This window comes from Alligator mississippiensis, chromosome 6, assembly GCF_030867095.1.
Source record: "Alligator mississippiensis isolate rAllMis1 chromosome 6, rAllMis1, whole genome shotgun sequence".
NCBI lineage: Eukaryota > Metazoa > Chordata > Crocodylia > Alligatoridae > Alligator > Alligator mississippiensis.
In genome coordinates, this window is record NC_081829.1 from 91862312 (window position 1) to 91886737 (window position 24426).

General features: G+C 43.5%; 1 protein-coding gene across 18 annotated transcripts in view; it reads left to right on the forward strand.

Annotated features, from left to right (window-relative positions):
- ABLIM1 (actin binding LIM protein 1) overlaps positions 1-24426 on the forward strand; it is a 324221-nt gene that overhangs the window by 249728 nt on the left and 50067 nt on the right. For 16 of the 18 annotated variants that reach the window (XM_059730123.1, XM_059730116.1, XM_059730108.1 and 13 more), the window contains 4 exons: positions 1706-1764; positions 9161-9208; positions 15404-15481; positions 19105-19260. In XM_059730123.1, coding sequence (XP_059586106.1) covers positions 1706-1764; positions 9161-9208; positions 15404-15481; positions 19105-19260 — 341 coding nt within the window. The remainder of the gene's footprint in view (positions 1-1705; positions 1765-9160; positions 9209-15403; positions 15482-19104; positions 19261-24426) is intronic. The other 2 variants (XM_059730113.1, XM_019485935.2) reach the window with 1 other exon arrangement.

Sequence of the window (24426 nt, forward strand, 5' to 3'; positions counted from 1 at the left end):
TGAGAGACTTCAGAGTTTATAGTTTAAATCTTTAAAACAGGTATCAGGTATAAGAAGGTTGGTTTTACTAGCCACGCAGAGAGGTATTAAGTGAATTTAAGCTCGCTCTGTCGGAACCTGAACACAGATCCTGAGCCCCATCTCAGTACGTCCAAGAGCCTCGTTCCCTATGTCTGACCTGTGCAAATCCCCCAAGCCCCTGCAGGCTGCACTGCCGCTGGGGCTGGTGTCTGTTTACACGGAAAACCTTGGATCACTCCCCTGTTCTCTGAGTGCTTCCCTTGTTGTACGAGCAGTTTCTTCTTCTCAGACTCAAAGCCAAATATCTAATTCGTTGCCTTAGTGCTCCCTCCCTTGTCCTGACAGCACTGTTTACATCATGCAACGCTGATAGTAAGAGTCGCTTCCAATAGTTTACACTTAAGCCTTGAGCCAAAGACGAGCTCTTCAGAACAGTCCTCAGAGCTTCCCTCCCTCACCCTTCCCTTCTGACGTGGCCTTCTTGGATGGGGGAGATATCTGGCCAGCACTGGAGAAAACATCTTTGGTTCTTGTTTCGCTGAGAGGTGGGCTCAGGGAGCTTTTTGGCCTGGCAAACAAAAACAGCACTGGCCCTAGAGAGGTTGAAATGCATTTGGCTTTGACCACAATCTAGTTTAAAAGTCCCTTGTAGTTGAGTTTTACCCCTAGAGATGGAGCAGTTCTAGCCTGGATAATAACTGCTAGCAGCTCCTTGATAGTGAATACTATCAGGGCATTCCCACTTTGCAAGGGTCACTATTCAGGGGCAAAACTTGGCCCTTTCTCTGCAGATTTGGAAGCCTTGGAAAAAGCAGGACAGATCTGGTAGCTTCAGTGTCAGAGAGGAGCCCACCTCTCCTCTCTGACACCGGGGGAGGACTCTTAGCCCCATTACAGGGGGAACAGGCAGGTGAACTTCCCTTGCTTATTCATAGGCAGCAACTGGCCAGACAGGAAATTAAATCCAACACGTGTAAATCCAGCACGTTGGATTTGCGCAGGTAGCATGTTTCTCCATAGCTGAGGGAAGGATCCTTCCTTACTGCAGCCTCCCATGTCATGCTGGCCATTCAGGCTCAGTGCAGCTATGGGGTTTTGTTTCATTTATTTTTAACTGGTCATTTTGTTTGCAGCCTGCACAGTCGGGGGGTAGAGGGCCTGTTATAGCACCAGGCATGTCCTGAACGTGACTCCTGCCATCCCTGGGGTATCCTGGTCCTTTACAGGTGGCAGTGAATTTAGCCACTCAGTATTGCTGGTGGATAGCTACATTGGTCTTACCCACTTTTGCAAATGAGAGAGCAGATTAAGGGACTTTACAGAGGAGTGAAAGGTCTGGTACAAAATCTCACTGGAAGAGTCTGCCAGGGCACTTCTGCTCTCACCTCCGTGTCCCAACCACCAACCCATCTTCCTTCCTGACCCACAGTCCCATGGCTCTTTGAGCTCCAGCACCATATCCTAATTTACTTCTTTGCTACATACTTATTCACTAATAAGTTCAGTACGCCTTGAACACCTCAGTGTAGGCCACAGTAGGATGCTTTTTGTTATATTTCTTGCGCTTTCAAGTGGGATGTGGGCAATTTGTGGTATACGGGCTCTTCCTAAGGACTTGACCATTCAGCTCTCTTTGCCCTGAACTTGGCTGATTTGCACTGAGTAATGAATGATCTTTTTCCAGGTTCCACTGTCTGGCATCCCGACTGTAAGCAATCCACGAAGGCAGAAGATAAGCTCCGGGTAAGACAAATGAATGTGAAAGGATATGTTAAGCTGTGGGGACGCTCCAGATCATTTGAACACAGAGTAACTGAGCATTCCTCGTGAGAGGCAGTGATTTCCCAGGGTTTTATTGCCTGGCCATGACAATCCTGGCAGAAACACAGTGACATTACTTCAGTAGTGCCGGGCTTCTCAGACTCACCACCTGAATGCATCTGTTTCAGTTCACTGCTCCAAAGATCGGTGTCACTACACTGAGGGCATTGTCTCCAGTACAAAATACAGCTTACAGGATGGCTCCTAAGGGAAAAACCTCTGGGGAGAAATGTGACCAGTGCAAAGGCTGCCATGGCTCTATTTTTGCACATAGCCCTGACATCTGTGTAACTTGTGTGTCATTTCTAATATGTTCTTTGTAGCCGTTAGGGTATTATCCAGCCCAGCCCATTCTTCCTTCATCATCTCAATGAACCCTTTAAAGCTAATTTGTCCTAATTTGGGGGGATTTGCTTACCCTGGTCACAACCCAGAACACTTAGGAACAAATGTTAGGTTTGAAATTACCTTAACCTTGGCAGGGGAAAACCTTTTGTATCAAACCCTGGCTTAAATAGAACAACAGTGATTTATTCCTGGTCTTTTGTATGGAAGCAGGCATTTGTGAGCCCAGATTGGCTAGCTCTCCCTGCAGAAAGCTATTTGTGTTTGCCTGCGCCTGCCGAGATGCAGAAATGAGGGGTTTGTTCACACCTTCAAGCTTGGTGAATTTTTCTGGCCTTGTATCAGGCTGCAGATGAAAAAATTGGCTTGGGGATGTATTTGGAGAGAGATACTATGGTTACATGTACCCTGCATATCATGCTGTGTTCCTTGTGTTCGGGGCATAGTAATTCAAACCGTTTGAAACTTGCTCCTGGCACCCTACTTGTTTAATATGCTCCATGAAATATTGACTGTGAATGTAGCTAACCTGTTGTTTCATTTATAGTGAACATCATCAACATCAAAGCTAACGTAAGCAGGCATAACAGTCCAGCAACAGAACTAGCCCTGAATGAAAAATGGGCAAAATGTTGTTGTACAAGCTGCAGCAAAACCCAGCATTTGCACATTATTCTGGCTAAATGTTGTGTCCATGACAACTTACAAAAGGGAGACTTTTCATCTGATACTTGCAGGCAAAATTGATAGCCTGAACATTCAGATCTGTCTGGCCTTATGAAGTCTGTAGCTTTGGGAGCTGATTCTTCTCTGATTTCATAGTTTAAGGTCTAGTACTAGTATGTTATACTGGCAATGTGCTTCTAGTCTGAGTGCAAAGCATACCTGCAAAACTATGCTTTGTAACAATACAGTAAAGCCCCCTTGCCACCAACAAAATATATCAGACTGGTAATAGTACAGTGTGGCCAGTGTAATCACATCAATGCGAAGGGCTTTTGCTAGTCCAGCTTAATCAGATGCCACGCATTGGCCTGAGAAAAGAATTGGGCCTTTCCAGTAACAGATGGGTGGGTGACACAGTGAACTGGCTGGTGTGATCATCCTAGATGCCAGCCACTTGGCTACAAACATGTCTCAAAATTACTTCACAGGAACCAAGAGCATTATTATTAAATGATTGAGCTGGACAAAAACATTCAAGGAAGCTGTCATTTCCGTTAAATTCTCCACCAATTTGTCACTATTTTTCTATTTGCTTTGAAGTTCCAGGTAGATTAAATTCTGAACATCTTGGAAGTCAGGAGGCATCTCGGATCGTCTCTCAGGCCTAGGACAGTCTGGGTTCAAGTTCCTGTCCAGTGGCTTTCACTCTGCTGAATTATCTCACTTGGGCAAATTGCTGTCACTGACCAGCTGATTGTCCGACACTGTAGTGTTAGCCCAAGAGAGCAGTGCTTTCAAGACTAATACAAGGACAGGATAGTCTCCCTAGTATCAGACAAGTTGAGTGTATGGGGAGAAGTGTATATGTATGTGGAATAACGGCCACAAGTTGCCTGAAAGTAGATTCAAACTAGATATCAGGAGGCACTACTTCACAGTCAGGGCGGCCAGGATCTGGAACCAACTTCCAAGGGAAGTGGTGCTCGCCCCTACCCCAGCGGTCTTCAGAAGGAGGCTAGTTAATCACCTAGCCAGGGTCATTTGACCCCAGCATCCTTTCCTGCCCATGGCAGGGAGTCAGACTTGATGATCTGCTCAGGTCCCTTCCAACCCAAACATCTATGAAACTATGTATCCCGGCCTAGTCTGCTGGAACTAGATTGTGGATGCACACCTGTATACATAGAGTATCCTAAAGCAATCAGGTTATTCCCTGGCTAACAAGCCCAGGGCTGACCTACCTGTAGGTCAGCTGCCAGCTAACTGTGCAGCGCTGTGTCAGACTTTTATGCTGGGTTAACTTTTATTGCACATTTAGCCATTTGGGTATAAAACTGTGTTCTGGCATTTCCAACACATAATGCCTCTGTTGACTGGTGTATGGCTGGTATACAATATGCCCTTTGACTTTTAGCCATGACTACAGCCGTGACTACATCCCTGCCATTGCAAATATCCTCCAAGCTGACCTTTCAAATCCTCAGGGTTATTTAAAGTCCCTATGGAAACTATAAATGTTCCCTCCAAATATTGTTTCCCTTTCTCTCTTGCGCATCGAAGCATGCAAGTGTTTTTCACTTAGTTAATCTGAAGTTAAAGTTAGGAAAGTGAATGAAGTCACCCACACCTGGAAGAGCTTTCTCCAGGGGCTTAGTCAGGAGAGCTGTAGGCAGATCAGCTGAAGGTGTGAGGTCAATGTGCATAAATTAAAGTATATTCATTCATAGGATTAAGCTACAGTGACCAAAGGCCATTTTACTCTTGAATGGGTGCATTCAAACTAGGGTTGAATGCTGTTGAAGTCATGAGCAGTATCTGCGAACCTTGATTTGCTGTAGCTTTCCACACTGTACCCATGTAGACGCAATGTAAATTAAAATGCTGCCTGTGAGGTGGTAGACGAGTGTTTGTGGCCCCACAAGGTTGGACCCATATTTGATGAAGCGTCTGCAGAAACCTGGTCATGTAGACTCTTTACGCTGCTGGGTTTCCTTCCAGTTAGAACCAAGCAAAACAAAACACTATTGTTGAAGCAGCTTCAGAAGTCCTCAGCAAACTCTGTTTTCTCTCAATAACTAAGCTGGAGTAGAAGCTAATCAGCATCCTCACTGGCTAAGATATGGGGTGGAGCTCATAAAAACAAGGGTTGCTTAAGATCTTTTCCCACTGGATTTTTAGTGGAGGGTTATGAAGCCAAAACAAGCAGGAAATAAAACAACTCTGCATAAGCGCTGAGAAAAATTTTTTTTATGGTCATCTGCCAGTCGGTGATTCTACAGCTAACAGTGTGTGACATTGCTGTTATGCCATATAGTTGTCTCTTCAGCTTATACAAAGTCAGCGTGAGTACCGTTGTTGCATAAGACCTTGAGCTCTTGATTATATGCCTTGTTCTTTATCTAGGACAAACATTGCTTTTTCACTCTTTTTTCTTCCTTTTCTATTCCATGGCAGCATTCCTCATCTGAATTCTTTTACCCTAAGAGTCTGGTTCTGCGGAGACCACGCTCTGCGGAGGTTGGCTGTTGTGTTTTCGTGGAGTTGTTAATAGCTTTCTTTCTTGAGAAGATCTCTCTTCTGCATTATGGTGTGCTGCCGCTGCCGCTGCTGCTGCTACTACTCCTTTCACGCAGCTTTCCTGGCTTCTCACTCCAGCACAAACTCTGTCTTTTGCATCATGCAATGCATCCTCGGCTAATCTCTACATCTAGCTAGTATTTTTATTTAATGTAATAATTGGTTTTATTTATTTTTAAGCACATGATAGGTTGTTTTTTTTTGCTCTCTCTCACTGTCGTGTTGTTGTTCTGGGCATTATAGAAAGCTGTTGGTGTGGAATAGACAGTTAGAGTGAGGACATGAATATGGTGATAATAATAGACTTTGCAGAGCTGATTGAATAAAACAGTGAAACCTTCTCATGAAAAAATGTAATTGAAACATCCCCTTTCAAATAAACTTGAACCATCTCCAGCCTCATACCATAATGGAGATTATTAATTTCTTCATCAATTTCCTATTTTTGGACAGGTTTTGAATATGGGCTGTTTCATATGCTCCTCAAGAGCCTTTATCTCAGCACAGACCTCTGCCATATCCAAGCTGGAGGTGTGAGGCCCTCTCTTAACCCTTCATTGGGCACTGAATTTCTCTTTCCGACTTGAGCCTTTTCCAGAAAAATGGAGGCATATCTTCTCTGCTACCGCAGTGCCTGCCTCTAGGCAGCATCCTCAGCCCAGCTGGAAGGCAGGACTGAGCTTGCTTCAGTCTAACTAGCCTGGGAACAGCATAGTGAACAATATGGGCATGAATTGGCCACCTGGATGAGGACCGAGCATCTCTCAAAGCCTGGGCAGATTTAAAGCCAGCTCAAGTATGCCTACACCTGTTGCAGTCACAGATCCCAGTTGTCACAAAAATATAACTGTATTGTCAGTAGGTGCAGAGTGTTTGCAGTCCATAGCACAGTCTTGTTGATCTGAATCCAACATCCGTTAAAGCGAATGGACAAAGTGCTGGTATGAGAGGTTCTGGTTAAGGATCTATAGAGCCATTGCATCGGTCTGTTAGACCAAGGTCAAAGGCTCCCTCTCCTTTGTGTACAGTAGCTGATGAGATTTCATATCACAAGACTATTAAAACCCAGCTTAATCCAGGAGCCCTAGCATAATCAATAAATCCTATTCAGTGCATTAGAAAAATTGGAGAGGAAAAATCGGACTGCTCAGACACCAGATAAAGAAATGGTCTCCTCCTTATAGGGTAGAATTTGTGGCATGAGGTAGCTATGTTAGGGTCACACAGTCCCCTTTGACCTGTGCATTCAGCTATCTAATCAGAGTGAAATTCTGCCTAGATTCACATATTATTGGTGTGGAGTGTAACTCAGGGCAACATTTGGGTCATTGTATTACTGTCTGGGTGCTGGATACAAAACGAGTATCATTACTGCTGTAGTTTCAAGACTTCACTTCTCCACTTCGTCCTCAGTAAAGACCAAGTTTCCATGAAGCATCCTACAAGAAAGAAGGGAAAGGGTAAGGGATAGAGATAAAAGAAGGGAAGGGATAAAAATCTTGCCCTTCATTTTTCTCTGACTTTAAGTGTTGAGAATACATTTTGTCTATTTTTGGTCACGCCACTTACCATTGTGGAAAGCATAGCATTGACCCCAAAAGCTTAGAGCACAGCATTGGTCCAGTTTTGGAAAAGTACCCAATCTTTATACAGACTGTAAGTCTATAAAATGGGGCTGCAGTTCTCTTGGGAAGAGAGATACTTGTGAGATACCTAGTACTGCCTGTTGCCAGAGATGACTCTTTTGGTACTTCAGGGGTTACAGTTGCACTACCAGCAGAGACCTTGACATTGAGGAAGGCAGGAAGGGAAAATGAATGGATGATTGGAACATTGCAGTAGCTTGAGAGACTCTGGTATATGTTTAATGATAGCAGCGAACAAGGGCTTTAGGTTACAGGGAAGTTGCAATTCTTAATTATGTAAGTGGCTTTTGCACCTGACACGCCAGTTCCTTTAGTCCATTTTGTAAATACAGTCTGTGCTTTTCTGCAAACTAGTCTTTCAGTCTTATTAGTTCCTGACTGATTAAACCAAATAGGGTTCAACACACCAGGACAAATCAGCATCTTGATGGAAACCGGAACATTAGAAAGATGAATGCTCAATATTAAACCACTGGTGTACATTTTTTGGATTTGGAGGCTAGAGGCAAAGCAGTCTATGGGTCATTCACATCACATTGCCCATGAGAAATATGTAATATTCACTTAGCCAGAAGAAGTGGATAAATGTTATAACCATCCAACATGTCTCTGGGTGACATTCAGGATGACATTAATGACTGCTCTGGTGTATGAAACATCAAAAAAACCTGCCAACCAATGAGCGGCTTTCTCGTCTGTAACAGTTTTATTGCTAACAACAGTGATATGTTACTTCTCTGACAGGTCCAAGAAACAGGCATCCCAGTCCTGCAGTCTCTATTCACAGGAGTAGCCTGGTGAAGCCAAAAGAGCACTTTGTGTGCATCAACTGTACAGGATCGTGATGAGCCAGAAAAGACACGATATTGTTTCTGTTCCCAAACAGAGCTCATTTCAGTCGCTCTATAAATCAGATTCTGCAGTGTCCTCATCCTAATGCAGCAATGGGCATCCAAGCAAGGACTAAAATGGGGGCTCACAGTGGATGCATTATATTCGAATGCCTTTTGCTGTTATAACTATTGCCTTGAGACCTTAATTGAAAGCTGTCAACAGTTTATAAAAATTTATAAAGACACCTAGCAAGTTACAATAGTAAACTGGCTGATGGGGGGGCGGGGGGTGGGGATCTATCCTGAGTTACAGGTATACTGTAACCCTTAAAATCCACAATGCCAGCTGTCAAGAGAAGTGTGCACATTAACATATGTAGACAGTAGCGCCAGTAAAATCCAAGAGTAGTAGATGAAAACTTGTTCTTTGGTGAAGCCAGTGCGAGTTTAGCCATTAACTTGACTGGTGCCAGATTTCACCCTTTCTTTTTTTAGTGCTCACTTACCCCTTCAGCCAGTGGAAAGGCTACTTTTGCAGGAGGAGTTTGGTGCTGTGACTAACATCTGGCTAAAAGGAGTTCTGCAAACTGACACATCTCTCTTTTCCTTGTGTTTGAAATGGAGAGAAACGTTGCTTCTGTTTATGAGCTCGTGTGTATGTGTGATTTTGTCTTTTAAACCACCCCTGCTCAAAATCTGGTCTTAAATGGTTGCAGACTCACTAGAGTAACAGCTGGAGTAAGAGTCTACAATATGTATCATAGATTCTTAGACGAGAGAATCGGGGGCTCCATATGAATGCACTTAACAGGAGAAACTTAACATTGTCATGAACTGTCATAATAATGGACATGCGTAATGAATGCTGTAGGATTTTGTTTCTTGGTGGGTCACATCTGCACCACCACTTAGACCGAATGAGATAGACTCAGGGCTTGACCCCAGAGCCCACTGAAATTAATGGGAGTCTTGATTTCAGTGGGGTTTGGATCTAGGCCCTAAGTAACTCATCTCCTTTGAAGAAACCTAGAATTAGAGGAGATGATCAAAGTAATGTGTTGTATGAGGGGCACCAGAGGGCATTTGGAATGCAAAATCCTGTCTGGCAAGTAGAAAAAGCTAATTGAGGTTGGTAAGTAAATATACACTGTCTAGAATCAGCCTCCTGCCCTAAGGAGCTTTTGCCTTCATTGTGTTAGAAATGTTGTTCAGTGACTATTGTAGAATGAAAACTTATTCCTTCTTCTGCAGCTGTTGTCACCGCCTTGCATAATGAACTCGATCAAAAAACTAAGGCAGGTACTGTAAATACTGGCAGTGTCCTGTAGAATAGTAGTGCATCCCTTTGGTCCAGATGTTCATGGGATCACTTCTGATCTGGTTTGCCTGCCCCCATATCTTCCTATAGAGCATGACTGAACATCTGTAATATAGAGAACCTCTGTCATCACATTGCCTCATCTGGACGATGTGGATGGCTCTAATGTCTGTCTCTTTTTTTCCCCTTTAAATACATGATCTGTTTTAATGATGTGTAATGCATGATGAGATGAATTTGGTATTCAGGTAAATCAAATGGATCAGCCTAAGCTTTGTAAACTAATATTAAATAAGAAGCTGATCAAGTTGGGGTGTATGTATGAGTGATATAATTGGTATGGATGGGGAGACCCCAACAGGATCACCATCAAAATAGTGCAATAGTTGATGTTACTCCTGCTAGTCAACAAATGAAGGGAATGATGTCCTTGTGCATTGGAAACAAAGGCATGAAAAGAGGAACTAGAAATAAAAGATTTCTGAAGAAATGAAAAACTTGAATGATATGAATACCTGCTTTGTGATTTGATTCCATCTTTTAGATCACTTGATGATATGCATGGATTTCTCTTTGTTCATATGTGTTGTTAGTGTTCCAGTATTCAGTACAGGCACTCCAAATTTTGGGGCGCAGTGGTGCTCAGGGAGAAGAAGAGACGCAGGAGAGGAGACAGATCTTCCCCTCTTAGAAAAGTAGGGTAAAGACTATAACAATAGCAGAAAAAGGAGTTTAATAGAAGCACCTACTGTATTGCTGCTTTAGACTGCTTCAAATGCAGACAACTTGTATTGGAGATCCCAGTCCAGTTCTGCAGGGACAAACAAGAGGAAGTACATAATGCACCACAGTTGGGTGGAAACTTTTCATGAGCAACAAAAGTAGCCTAAAAGTCCCAGGCAGACATTACACTTAAGGTGCAATTAACTTTATTAATTGAACCTTAAATAGTAACCTAGCCACATGTTCATGCAATTGATAGCACAACAAAATGGGAAACCAGCTACAAAATTATTCCACAAAATATGTGTAATATTTTTGTGTCTGGTTTCAATCACACCTTAAATTGAACATGTGTCAGAGTCCCCATCATGCTGCCTGATGCTGGCTGTATGGCAGGGCTTTGTTGACAACTTTCCCTGTGTTCCCCAAGTCTCAAACTGGCTCCAGTGTGGTTCCCTGGGGCTGGGACTGACACTCAGCTGATTGTTAGTCCTGACCCCAAGACCACTCTGGTTCATGCCAGGCTGTAGGCATGTGGCTTCCAACTTGCCAATACAGAGGGAGCCTGGCATCACTGGCACATAGTAATGGTTCAGTTGGGATCTGATCCCAAAATTACATGTCCTACCATACACATATATCATGGCAGGAAGCACAAAAATGAGCATGCACCAGGGGCCCATCTCTCTGACCGTCAATGGGGGTTCAGAACACATGGAACCAATGTGCTGTGATTGGAATAGGAAAAGTAACCAACAGCAGGAGGATAATGTCGACTTTCATTAAAATAGGCACAAAAAAAAGTGTGTGGTTGCACATCCAAAGCCAAGTCAGCAATACTTGCTCTGCTTTTCCAATTTCATTTGCTTGCTGTATAAGTTGCTGCCAATGTGCAGCTTACACTTGATTGCTATTTTGATATGGATGGAGAATTTGGCTTAAAGTGTTTGTGATACAAAGGTGATTGTGGACAGAGAGAGGAACTTGGGACTCTGATAATGCACTTTGCTGTTTAGTAAAAGGAGCATGTCCCTTGAGGGCTGCAGTATCATTCACAGGTTAACAGGTCTCTTCTAGACCTCTTGGGAAATGAGCCAACTATAGCAAGTAAGGTTAGGTCAGGGGAACTGCGAGGCTCCGGTAATCACAATATCTTTAATGTAGGTCTGATAAGCAAGCAGCACACAAATGTTTTTGACTGTAGAGCAGCTTAGGGGAAGGTGCAAAGCCCTGAAGAATTCCTGCATGTGGAAAATGCCCTGTAGCATAGTCGGAAATGTTTAAGAAACAGCAAGAGAAGCTGCAATTGAAATCCATCCTGTGTAACTTTAAACAGGAAAAATAAAGGGCAGGCAAGGCCATAGTAGGTAAGCAGAGATGTGGAAGGTACTTACAACAATGAGCAGAAGGTCTCTCAAAAAAAAATTCTGTCTTAGCAGGAGGTAGCAGGACACAGCATGGGAAGGAGCCCCAAACTGCTGAATAAAGAGTTTCTGAAACATTTAGAGGAAGTTTCTCAGGGCAGGCTGCCTTTTTGTAGCGTGCTTACACAGTGCTGAGCAGGATCACATCCTACTCTAAGAGCAAAGTCCCCTGGTGATACCAGGTTGTTAATAACAAGAAAGGGTCTTTGCAGATTGATGCTGAAACCAGTGCACTCAGGAGAGAGAGGACTGGGCATCAGGGATGCCAGGTCTAGCAAATAGCGACTCTTAAGCAAGTTTGCAGATGGTTGGTTAGGTCTGAGAGCAGAAGAAAGGGAGAACTGAGGAAATGGGAGGTGATTCCTAATGGTGGAAATGCTTCTGCAAGTACTTTACTCCAACTGACTTCCATTTATGCCAGCTCAGCTACTCCTGTACGTAAAGCTAAACTTCATGAAAGTGTTTAAGGAGCAGGCAGAAGTTGGAAAGCAAGGTGAGCAGATTTCTTAACTGTGAAAGCACCCATAGGTAAATCATCTGATTGCCTAAGGTATTTCTGGGGAACAAACTGGAAGATGAGGCAGAGAACGTACTGCAGGACACTAGCATGTTTGGGCCAAGCAACTGTTGAGCAGCAATTTATGATCTCCTGTAATAATTAAAAAGACCCTTTCCTTGGTGTACAAATGCTCACAAGTTCCAGTCCAAGGGTGGGACAAGGGCAGAGAGATTGCAGCTACTCCGAACCAGCACAATCTGTTTGTACTTATTAGAAAAAAATAAACAGACAGTAACAGCAACATTTGGCAGAAACCAGAAGGTGAGTAACAAGCAAAATGCCCCAAGTCGGACCTCAAACACTGAACCTCTTATGCTTTGTAAGAAAAACAATCACTTGCCATGGCAACTGCAGCAACTTGCTACATATGACTGCTCAAACAGGCCGCAGTGTGAAATGTCAGAGAGGGAAAGCGAATGTTTCGCAGTAGCAGCCAGATTTCCCCCAGCTTAGATCTTTTTATTTTTCCCCTAACACAAACAGTTTTTTTTCCTCTGGTTGTATCATGCAAGGGAGGAAGCTGGGGCATCTCAGCAATTTATCCGCAATTCGGCATGTGGGATTTTATGGCTCCAGAAATAGATATGGAGCAGTATTCTGGCCCAGTTGTGAAAATGTGATCAGACTCGCTATGGAGAAAGGTGGGGCTATAGCTTAGCCCTCAGCATCCTCATCTGTTTTCCATGGTCACCTGCTGCATTTGATCTGAGTCCTCTCTTTTCTTGGTCTATATTCAAAGTTCTTGATGCCTCTGCCCTCCCCTAAGGGTGTTTGCTTCCTTTATGGACTTCCCAAAATGCATCTTGAGTCAGATGTGAAGGAGCATGACCTCAGAATGCTCTTGTCAGCCAGCTTTTTTTTTTTTAAATGTTGCTTGCTGTCTGGAAAATTAAAGTGAGAAGGACCACAGGAGAAGGGCTGCCACTCAGCTGGAAGGCCCCTTTCAGGAAATATCTGCTGCAAGATAAGAAAGCCCTGCTTGCCCCGCTCTGTTCTTTGCAGACATTTCCTGAGCAAGTTCTCCCAGCTGGACTGTCAGATGTTGCTCGTTTCCCTGCAGCGTGCAATCTCTGCTGCCTCCGTTCTGTGCCAGAAGCCAACAAGAGGCAGAAACTAGTAACTGAGAGTTTGTTTCATGGCATTAGCTTTGAATACCCCATTGCACTCAAACTGTTGGAATCGGCAACTGGCTAGCAGCTTCGTGCTGTGGAGAGCTTCCTTGCATCTGGTTCAAGGGGAGAAGGTTGGTGCAAGGAGGAGGCAATATGATCTTTGATTTCTTCCAGGTGAAATCTTGACCCTGGTCTACAGCACTTCAAAGTGAGTCTTTCCATTGCTTTGGATAGGGCTCATTGCACATTAATCTTTAGGTTAGGACAGTCTGCATATGCTGCATATTAGACTTAGGAGTGATTAACAGGTCTAGGAGACCAGGCAGATTTTTGGTTGGAAAAAGTGTTTTTTCTGATTCATGGAGTTTTGGAATCCCACCACACACAGTCCTAATGACACTGAATTAATTTCTCTCCATACAAAACTGCCTGCACAGAGTCATGTCAGTTGGATGTTGATGAAATGCCGAAAACTGGCACCCAATTTGCAATTGGTCACAAAATGCTTAGACTCTGGAATTGAGGTAAATGTCATCTAGCTGGATTTTAAGAAAGCCTTTGATACACTATCTCATATTCTCCTAGATAAACTGAGTTACTGTGATGGAGATGATTACACAGTCAGGTGGGTGGCAAATTAGCTTAGGGGTCACACTAAGAGAGTGATGGTGGATGGGTTGGTATCGACCTGGAAAGATGTGAGCAGTGGAGTCCCACAAGGCTGGGTCCTTGGACCAGTGCTGTTCATTGTCTTCATCAGTGACTTGGATGAGGGCGTGGAAAGCACTCTGTCCAAATTTGCAGATGATACCAAATTATGGGGTAAAGTTAATACACCAGAGGGTAGGGAGCGAATCCAGGCAGATCTGGACAGGTTGGAAAAGTGGGTAGAGCAGAATAGGATGCAGTTCAATAAGGACAAGTGCAAGGTGCTACATCTAGGGAGAAGGAATCACCAGCATGCTTACAGGCTGGGGAAGGACCTTTTCAGCAGCACGGCAGCAGAAAGGGATCTTGGAGTCACTGTCGACACCAAGATGAACATGAGTTGTCAATGTGATGAAGTGATCAGTAAAGCTAACCGCACTTTATCATGCATAGCAGGTGCACGACAAACAGGTCCAGGGAAAGTGATGCTTCCCCTCTGTGCGGCCTTAGTCAGGCTGCAGCTGGAGTACTTCATTCAGTTTTGGGCACTGCACTTCAAGACAACCTTGAGAGGGTCCAGAGCGGGGCTACCCCTATGGTTAGGGGCCTGCAAAGCCCCACAAGGAGAGTTTGAGGGCCCTGGATCTCTTCAGCCTCCGCAAGAGAAGGCTGAGAGGGGATCCTGTGGCCATGTACAAATTCATCGGGGGGACAGCAAGGAATAGGACATGCTCTGTTCACCAGGGCACCCCTTGGGGTAATTAGGACCAATGACCACAAACTGGTGGAGAGCAGATTTAGCCTGGACATCAGGAAGAACTTCTTTATGGCGAGGGTTGCCAGAATCTGAAACGGGCTCGCAAGGGAGGTGGTGCTCTCCCCTACCTTTGGGGGGCTTTAAGAGGAGGCTTGCCACACACCTGGCTGGGGTCATCTAACCCCAGTGCTCTTTCCTGCCCATGGCAGGGGGTCGGACTCAATGATCTGCTAAGATCCCTTCCGACCCAAACATCCATGTATCAATGAATTGCGTTGAGCACATGCATGTAAGTGACCACACGGGTTTCAAGTTGCAAGGAAGCGTTGCTTACACATTAGAGTCACTGGAGCGAGAAGGGCCTGACTGTTACCTGCAACTACAACAGCAAAACTCTGTTACACAAACTATTGGAGTTATTCCAAGTAAGAAAGTCTATGGTCCCTCTACTTGCAAGTCATTTACATGGGTGTAAGTGTAGTGACTAAGTCATGGTACATCACGTGGGTAAACAACCATGCCCACCCCAGTGGCTGTGACTGCTCGGCAGTCTGCATGTATGTCATAGGGTTGGACTTCGCCTGGTTTCCCATTCAGTGTAACCATAAGATGTTAGTGTACGATATTAACCTGGATTGCTGTGTAGATGGCTACTACAATGCCTCTGTGGGGTATTGTCTTTTGTTCATCACTGTCAGTTTTGCTTTTCACAGTGTACCTTTAAACACTCCCTTTCCCTCCCACAACCCTTCCTGAAAGAGAAATCATACCTGCATCATAAGATGGAAATTTGCTAGAACGCTTGAGTTTGTTGCATTTATGTTTAAACATATGTTTACATTTTTAAATTTGAATCCGTTAGGGATGAGTGCAAGCCTTCTGTGTTTTAATAATCTAGATTATCAGGGCTGTGGCCACAGCTAAACTCTTACAAGTGAATATTTGTTTTTCAGCCAACAAGAACATCCTCTGAAAGTATTTATTCCAGACCAGGTTCCAGTATACCTGGCTCACCAGGCCATACTATCTATGTAAGTAACATTTCCTGTTAATAAGCCATTATTCCCCTAGTAAAGTAATGGGCTTAGTGTATCCTGGTTTGGGAAGTAAAATAAGATACACTAGTAAAAGATACCCTTATTCTGATGTAACAGACTTCATTCCAGGATTTTGCATCAGGATAGCTATGTTAGTAAAAAATCATTCCCCTCTATGGGTATAGAAAGATGGAAAAGTTGTAACCACATGTTATCAGTATAAGATGTTACAATATAACTGCTACATCTTCCTGATTTTGTAGTGATACAAACATAACAAAACCTATCCACTTCAATCTTGCTTCATTCAAAGTCAAAGTTAGGGCAGTTTAGCTACGTTTGTATCAGTACAGGTTCATGAGCTATAACAGGAAGTAACAGCTGATATGTGCACATCTTTTAAAGTGGTTAACTAGTAATAACTCCTACGTAGTTATACCAGGACAAATTGTTTAGTGCGGATCGCACCTTTTGAGACCACGCTCTCTTTGGAGAAAGCTGAGACATTTGTTTGTTTTTTAAGTTGCAAGTGATACAGCAGCCATGCCATTTTCCCTGGTGTGTCAAATTTAAGGCTCCCTGGGTACATCTAGGTGTGCACTTTACTGAGAGTTGGTTAATTAGCTCCACAGTAAAGCATCACCGTCTACACATATGCTGGTATTAAGGTGCAGTAAACTAATTAACTTTGCCATAGGATAGTACTGCTGGGGACAGTACTATCTTACAGCAGAGTATGTACTATGCTGAAATGCACTTACAGAGAGTGACCAGGGGTGGAAATTGCACCCAGTCAGCTGCCTAGGCACACAGTGACTCATGCTCCAGCCAGCCCTTCGCCACATGATACCACCACCTGGAACCTGGTACTGACCCCTCAAGGCTACTGCCAGCCAAGGCCTGCTCTGCCCTGGCTCAAAGTGTTACTGTCCCAGGTGCACAAGTAGCTGCTGTGCCCAGGAGCAGGTTACTCCAGCACAAACTGCACCAGAGTTTATCATGTCACATTAATTGCACATGTAGATGCACCCACTATGTAGGATGTTACTGTGCTTTCCTGCCTGCTGCCCTGAGGATTTATCATCTTACATATAGAGCTCATGGAGATTCTGGTGTAGCAAAGCTTTGCCTCCTAAATACCTACAAGTGAAGAGATCAGGCATTTTGGTTTTTGAAGAAGAGTTTGTTTTAAAAGAAAGGAAAATGGGGTTGACCATGTTTCAGTTGTTACGCTTTCCAGGCTAAACATGGGATCATCACTAGCATTTTCATTGTGCCACGTCATTTGCATGTGATTCACAATCAGAGAGTAGCAAGACACCTTCCTCTCCATTCCTGATGTTGGATTCTTAGATTTGTAGTTTTTGATCTTATGATAAAGTAATTGGAGATGGACTCAACAATTTAGAATTGGCCCAGATGTTTTAAATTTACTTTAGTCTTTCCCTGTTTTTATTAAGCTTTTTCGGGCATCTGAGGGGTTCATTAACACTTTCTTCCTTTCCTAGCTGGAGGAAGTCCTTTGGTCCAAGGACCTTTGCCTTCCTGCTCTATGCTATTCAAAATCCTAGCTGAAGAAAGGGGCTGTTTGTCAAGGCAATACTAGGGAGGAAATGGGGGAGGGGGCAGGATAATAGAGACCATGCTACACTTGAACTTTTCAACTATATCAGATACAAACTTACTGATGGCTCATGTAAAAAGATGGAAAAACTGAGCAAGGGGTCCAGCAGGCCTGTTCTTATACAAGTCAACTCTAGTTTTTCAGTGCCTTTCAACTAGAGAAGAAGCAGTCAATAAATTAAAGCTATTACACACTGCTGATTTTAAATCATGAAAGAGGTTCTGGAGCACTGCCATCCTGCTGACAATGTGCTGCTTCATACCCCTCGGCCAGTTTATGAATCTTGCCTCTTGTCACACAGCACAGCCTCACCGTGCAGGCTTAGGCCCATCTGATGTATTCCTGCTCTGCAGCAAGCATTATACAAGTGTCTGTTTTAACTTGTACTAGTTAAAGTTGTCCAGACATTTTCAGCTCAGAAATGAATATGTGTGTGTCTGTGTGTGTGTATACACGCGCACACAAACATTTGTTACATATGTAATTATGCATGCATGTGTATAATTATACATTTTATATAGAGCATTTACATTTAGATTAATGATGTAGATACATATATAAAATTATATTCATTTACATGTATAGCAATTATTAAGGGTTAAATTTCCTTAGCTCATTGAATGGCAGCCAGGGAGACAAAGCTGTGTTTTTGGTTGTAGCCGAGTTGGTCTAAGGCAGGGGCAGGCAATTATTTTGGGCAGAGGGCCGCTTACTGAGTTTTGGCAAGCCATCGAGGGCTGCATAACAGGTAGCCCAGGACAGATTAATGTTAATTTTCTAAAAATTTTAGGGGCCTCACGGGCCAGATAGAATGGCTCGGCAGGCCACATCCAGCCCATGGGCCACATTTTGCCCACCCCTGGTCTAAGGACATAATCAGGCAAGGTTCTTTGGGTAGATGTGATATCTTCTATTAGACCAACTGAGTAGTTGGAAAAAAGTTCTTAGCAAGCTTTCAGGTGCAGTCGCCCTTCATCAGGCATTGGGAGTCTCTGTTGTTCTGAGACTCCAAGGAACAAAAGTAGCTAGAAGTGTGGCAGGATGTCAGTGAGAATGTAAATAGGTAGAAATTAGGAAAACCAAAGGTAGAGCAGGGAAGGGGAGGGGGGAAGTAGAGTGAAAAAAAGCCAAAGCCAAACTGATCAAAGGTAGTTAATTTTTTTTAGTTGTTTCAGGTATTTAAACCCATATGATTTTAAAGTGCAGCATTTAATATCTATTTGGCATAGAAAACTGCCCTGGAAACCAGCTCTGAAAATTGTAAATATCAGTCTAGGGGACCGGATGTAGGTAGAAAGATGTCCGGCCTCATGAAGTGGGCCAAAGAAATCATGAGCTGAAACAAAATCAGACTCCTAAAGTGCTTTCAGTTTTAATAATCAAAGCTGTTTGCATAGAACCAGCAAGAACTTGAAATGATTGATTTTTAAATTTCAGCAACATCAAAAGAAATAGATAAACAAGCAAACTGCTGCCCCTCTAATCCCTCTCCCCGCTATAGCAGCTTCATCTTCATGTTGGTATGCAAACAGCTCTTTTCGGAGCCTGCTTCCAGGTTCAGGTTTTCACCCGTGCATTAGACAGAAGCTTGCACGCGTAGTGGCATAACTAAACTGAATGTCTGTTCTGTTTGTCAACGAGTTTACCACATTTTACTAGTGAGCTACAGCTATCTTAACCACAGCCGCTGAATATGAGGCAGTGGTTGCTAGACATGGATGCAGATAGATGGTAGATAGTTTTGAAGACACCGCAAAGGATGCAGTCTATTTAAACTGTTCTGCTTTTCCCCTAGATTTTTAAGATAAAAAACACTTTGTTCTTCATATGCTGGTGAAGAACAAACAGTTGCTGTGTACATAAATGGAATGACAGCAAAGAATTTTCCCTAACTGCATTATGAAAGTCAATTCCCCCAGAGCATAATGCGTGCAAAATAGAAGTTACCGGTGTATTTGTGTCCCTTAATTTATTTTCTGTCTTTGACCTTCAGGCAAAAGTAGACAATGAGATCCTTGATTACAAGGATTTAGCTGCCATTCCCAAAGTCAAGGCCATTTACGACATTGAACGTCCAGACCTAATTACCTACGAACCATTCTACACTTCCGCCTACGAGGACAGACAAGACAGACAGAGTCTTGGAGAGGTAAGGAAATCCACATGTGAGCCCTGCTGTCATTCAAAGCCAGCTGTGTTTCCATACTGTCTTGAAACTACTGTATAATTGATCCTCTTCAATGTGGCTGTCGCTGCTATTAAAACGCTTTTCATTTCTCTTGTCCATGTTTGAAAGAAGGAACCATAACATTGATTCAAGCTTTGAGTTGCAATGTGTGGGGAGCTACAGATGTAGGTACATGGCTCCCCTCCATTTCTTACCTTCACTAATACTAGCAGCTCACAAAGGGAAGGGTTCCTTTCTCAATATGACTCAATACCTTATATTCAGTATTTGATGGTTGCATGAAACAAATTCAGATCTGATACAGTGTCGTTTACTAAGTTCTTCACCTTAAGAAGCTGATATTCCTGGTGAAATAGGCTATTCCAAAAGAATACCAGAGCATTCTGTGGCAAAGTCTCCAGCCTTGGCTATAGCCACCATGCAGTGCCTCTGAGAGAGGCCTTCCACTGGGAAGGGGGCTACGGGGGGGAGGATGGGGGGGGCTGCAGCCGCCCCAACATTCACTGTAGCCCCCCTCCCAGTGCCACTGCCACCTGCTCCAAAGGCAGCCCAGCTCAGCCACCCTGCTGGGAAGAGCCTGGTGCTGCCCCTGGCCCCAGCCCACAGCACTAGCCTGCCCTTGTCCCACATGCAGATCGGGGGCACAAGCCCCCCATGCCCTCCCAGGGTGCATGCAGCAGTGGGAGCCACCCCTCCAACCCCTGCACCACGCGGATGAGCCGCGGCTCCATCCCATGCCCTGCCCCAGCTATATAGCGCCTGCCCCTGCCCCAGCCCCACTCCCTCCCTCACCACAGGGGCCTCGATCTGTCCCTCCACTATGCCCTTCCCTCACAACAGACTTACCAGCTAGACCCGGCTGCTCTCCACATTGCCAGGTTGTGCTCCTGGCTGCCTGCATGCTGCATTGCGGCTGCACGAGGAATTTATCGGCAACGTTATCAGCCATATCAGCCAAAAAGCCAATTGCTGATACTTTCAATTTTCCTTATATTGGTTCTGATCTGATATAGGACCAACATATCAATGCACCTCTAGTTTCAGCTTCAGTTAAGCAAGAAAGGGAGGGTAAGTTAGCTGACAATCAAACTCTGTCCCTGCTCTATGCATGCGTAACTCTGGAAAAATCTTTTTTTCTTTATTCTCCCTTTCAAAAACAAGTTGCATATTATATGCCAGGTAGTGCTGTATATGAGAAAAAAATAGCAATGTGGGACTGCAGTGTTTACATCTTTTTGTAATAAGCTCCTATGAGTGGAGTGACTTGCACAGGGTTTGTGTCTGATTTAGTCATCAGTAAATGTTATGTGAAGGGGGACGGGGGACAGAAATCAATTAGTTTATACTTTAAACTCTATCTTTTTACACATGTATTGACACTGAGAGGTGCCAAGGAGCTTAGCTTACTGGCATTTACTCAAGACACTAAAGATTTTGGTCTTTAATATTGTGTAGCTACCATTAACTCCAGATAAAAATTGTGCTCAGTTAAGGACCACAAAATCTGGCCCTAAGAAGGGAGTGATTTCCACTCTATCATCAATACTGCTTTTAAACACAAATTTGGCACGCTGACAAACAGTGTACATAGACCTTATTTGCCATGTCCTGTTATAAGCCTTGGGCACAATAAGTATATTTGGAGATATCTTCTGTGGAATGAGAACACCTTCATCACCAGTCAGGGTTTTGAACTACATTGTCCTTGCAAACTATACTAATAACAGCCACCGTCCTAAATACTTATCTCGCTGAATAATGATTAAACATGCCACAAAGTTGACTTCAAGATTTGGGAGTGATTCATGTATTTTACATTAAAATCTACACTCAACAAAAGCTGTTCGTTCAGATGAAACTCAGCTCATTTCTTACATTGTGCATTCCTGGCTACATAATTTATAAGTACTTGCTGTTTAAGTTTGACTTGCCATTTAAAGTAAAGCAAGAGTCAGATTTCCAAAGAAGCAGAGCGGATGGCTACTGAAAATCAAGACAGGTGCAAGCATCCTTGGCTCTCAGGATATAAATCACTTCCCCCACCTTCAACCCTACTGACCCCTTGACACATACCTGTATCAGTGCAAAGCTGGCTGGGTACAGACGGCCCTGAATTTTGAGGCCCTTTGATAATCCCCTCCAGCTCAGACAGAAAAGTTGTACAAGAGCAGAATTGGTGACAGGCTACTTCAGCGTTCCCCTGTGCAGTTGCTTTGTCCCTTGCTTTCTCTATGGTGGAAGTAGGGACACAGGGAGAACTAAGCCAGCCATTAGACACGCTGAGTTTGCTTATTTGCTCAGTTGTTTCTGAGCATTGCAGGAGATCTGGACAGGAACTTCCAAACCTCATCCATCAACAACTCAAATAAAGAAGTCCTACAACCTTCTGAAGAAGACAAACCGCAGGAGTTTCTAGTTACAAAACACCTTCTACAACACAGAGCAGGGAGCTTCTTCATTACTTGACACCCGCTTCCAATGGTTTGCCTCATACTGCAGGTTGAGGTGTGCCTGGCTGAGGTTGGGGGGAGCCTGCACCTCTAAATGGGTCTTTCAAACTGCACATGCCTTCTGAATGTCTTGAGGACTTTGGAGTGGTTGTATTTCCTGAGCCACTCTCCCTTGTGTCCTGATATAACTGCCAGGCACATGGGGCATTTATACACGCATTCTGGGAGTGGGTGGGAGGTGCTTTAATTAGAGTGACTCCAAGAGCCATTCTAATTAAAGCGCCTGGAGTGTCTCATGTATTAGCATCCCTGTGCTGAAAAATGGTGGCAGGGGTAAACTAAATAACTCATCAGCTAAAACTCATCAAACAAGCTTTAGTTAAAGTGCCCCCACCATGATTTTTCTGCACGGGGACGCTGATACACATGACGCTGGATTCTGCTGGACCGCGGTAATTCTCCAGCAGACTCAAGTAATTGCAACGCATTGGAGCAGCCTCACTGCTTGTATATAGGCACCCATAGGGTGTATTTAATAGACAGAAAGTCTGAACCCTTGAAAGACTGTTTAACAGAAACTCTTCCAAAGCAATATCAAAATACCTCTGCCGTGAAAAAGTCCCCAAATTGCAGAGTGAATTAAGAAGAGAACATACACATTAGCTCTAGAGAAAGATGGATAGGGCGGCATTAGACTTGCTTCCTTTGAAGCATTTCACAAATGGCTATAATAGCTTCTCCCTGTAATCTGCTCAGTTTGTTCCTTGATAAATCCCTAAATTGCTGGTTTAAAAGTGTGCAATGAAAAAGTTTTTAAGTGGCACCATCTAGTGGAGCCCAACAACCTAGCACTTCACTTAACATGTCTAGCACAGTTAGGTTAGCCTGAGGATATGATGGAGTGAGTCAGTTTTTAACAAAGCAGGAGTCAAGTGAGGAGTAAGTTCTGTAATGTTGCCCAGGGGCTGTCAGTTAACTTTCTAGAAGAAAGATTTGTTAAGCGATACCTTTTATTTGTCCAGCTTTACAGTTGGGAGAAATGTTAGGCAAGCTGGGCTGACTCTTGAAAGGTTGGCAGTTATTCTAGATGTTGAATGTATTTGAAATCTGCCCATCCTTAGATCCTGCCCCATCGTCATGCTCTGATCACCGATGGAGTTGGATGTCTTGGCTTTTGGAGCATAAATACTGTGGAAGGTTTCGTTTCCTCCAAATTCCTTGTATTTCAAGTGTTCAGTCTGCTGCTGCCATTGCAATTGCAGTTTCTTTAACCTGGCCTTTGTTCTGAACGGGGGGAGATCAGTCCTGCAGTTCTGAAGAAAAGAAAGCTCTTTTGAGAGTCCTGCCACAGGGTCAAGCCCAGAAATCCTGAAACAATAATTATGCTGCCAGTAAAATGGCACATGCCAGTGTGACATAAGGTAACATGCCCTGATCCAGCAAAGCACTCAAGGACTGTAACGTTAAACCTTTGGTTTCAAGGATTTGAGGATGAACTCTTAAGCCTACTAAAATGAATGAAAGTTTGATCACTGAGTTGAATGGGAAGGGAATTTAATTCCGTGTGTGTGTGTGTGCTTTTTTATTTTTTAAGCAGGATTTTAGTTTTGAAAGCACTGCTTTCTGTGTTCACTGGTTTGCTCCTGCTGGACTTCATTTTTTTCCTTCTAAATATACCTCCTAAACATCCCTAAATATGTTGCTGAGTAATTGGAAGTCTTCTATGTTGATTTTTTTAAAGAGCCCTTTCAATGTCCCAACCAAACAATGATAAGCTAAATTTTCCTTGACAGACTCAGAGTTTCAGATATGGCAGTTCACCAGTGAATGAAGAAATGGGTGCGGTTCCCTCTCTCCAAAGCCGTAGAAGACATGGTGGGACTATTTACCTAGCACTGGCACATGTAGAATAGATGCAAGGGAAGTCACTTCTTATGTTATCCTCCCAGCCTCCAGTCATTTAATTATACTTTCCAGTAGAAACTGACTCCCACTTTCCAGATCAGATCAGAGGATATTGTTTATTTGCAAGTCAAGGACCAAATTCAGTCTTCAAAAAAACAAAAAACAGAAACAAAAACAGGTATGGTGTATCAGGGATAGGACTTTTTTTATATAGATAGTTGAAGAGTTTTAGCTTAGAGTTAAACAGTTGTTTTGGGGGCTAATCTGCAAAATGTTTTGTGATTATATACAAGTATATATATACAAGTAGTAAAACTTGTATAGGTCATGCTCTAAAATATGTGCTGACCTGGTGATTTGGTGTTGCAGGAGTTTTGTAAACTTGGAAGGGCTCCTCTGTGGTTAAAAGTGGTTTAACAAAGCCATGTGATAAATTGCACATGGTGAAATCTCTTGAACTCAAGCCAAAAAATCAGTCCTGTTTTCACATACTTTGCATTTGCAGCAATGCCAGCTCCTCCAGAGGTGATAGTCTTGCACTACAGAGTGTGTAAGACATGGAGGACAGCGCAGCCTGCTGTACAGATGATGTGCATGTTTGGCATATGCACAAGGAATTGATAGATCCATTTGCCATCAGAAATTCTGTGTACATTTTATACTGCTGTCACCATATTAGCAGTAGTTAGGCCAGAACAGCTGTTTTATTTCTGACACACTGTTTTAAAAGTAGAATTGTTTTGTAATAACTACAGTATTCCTTAGGAACACC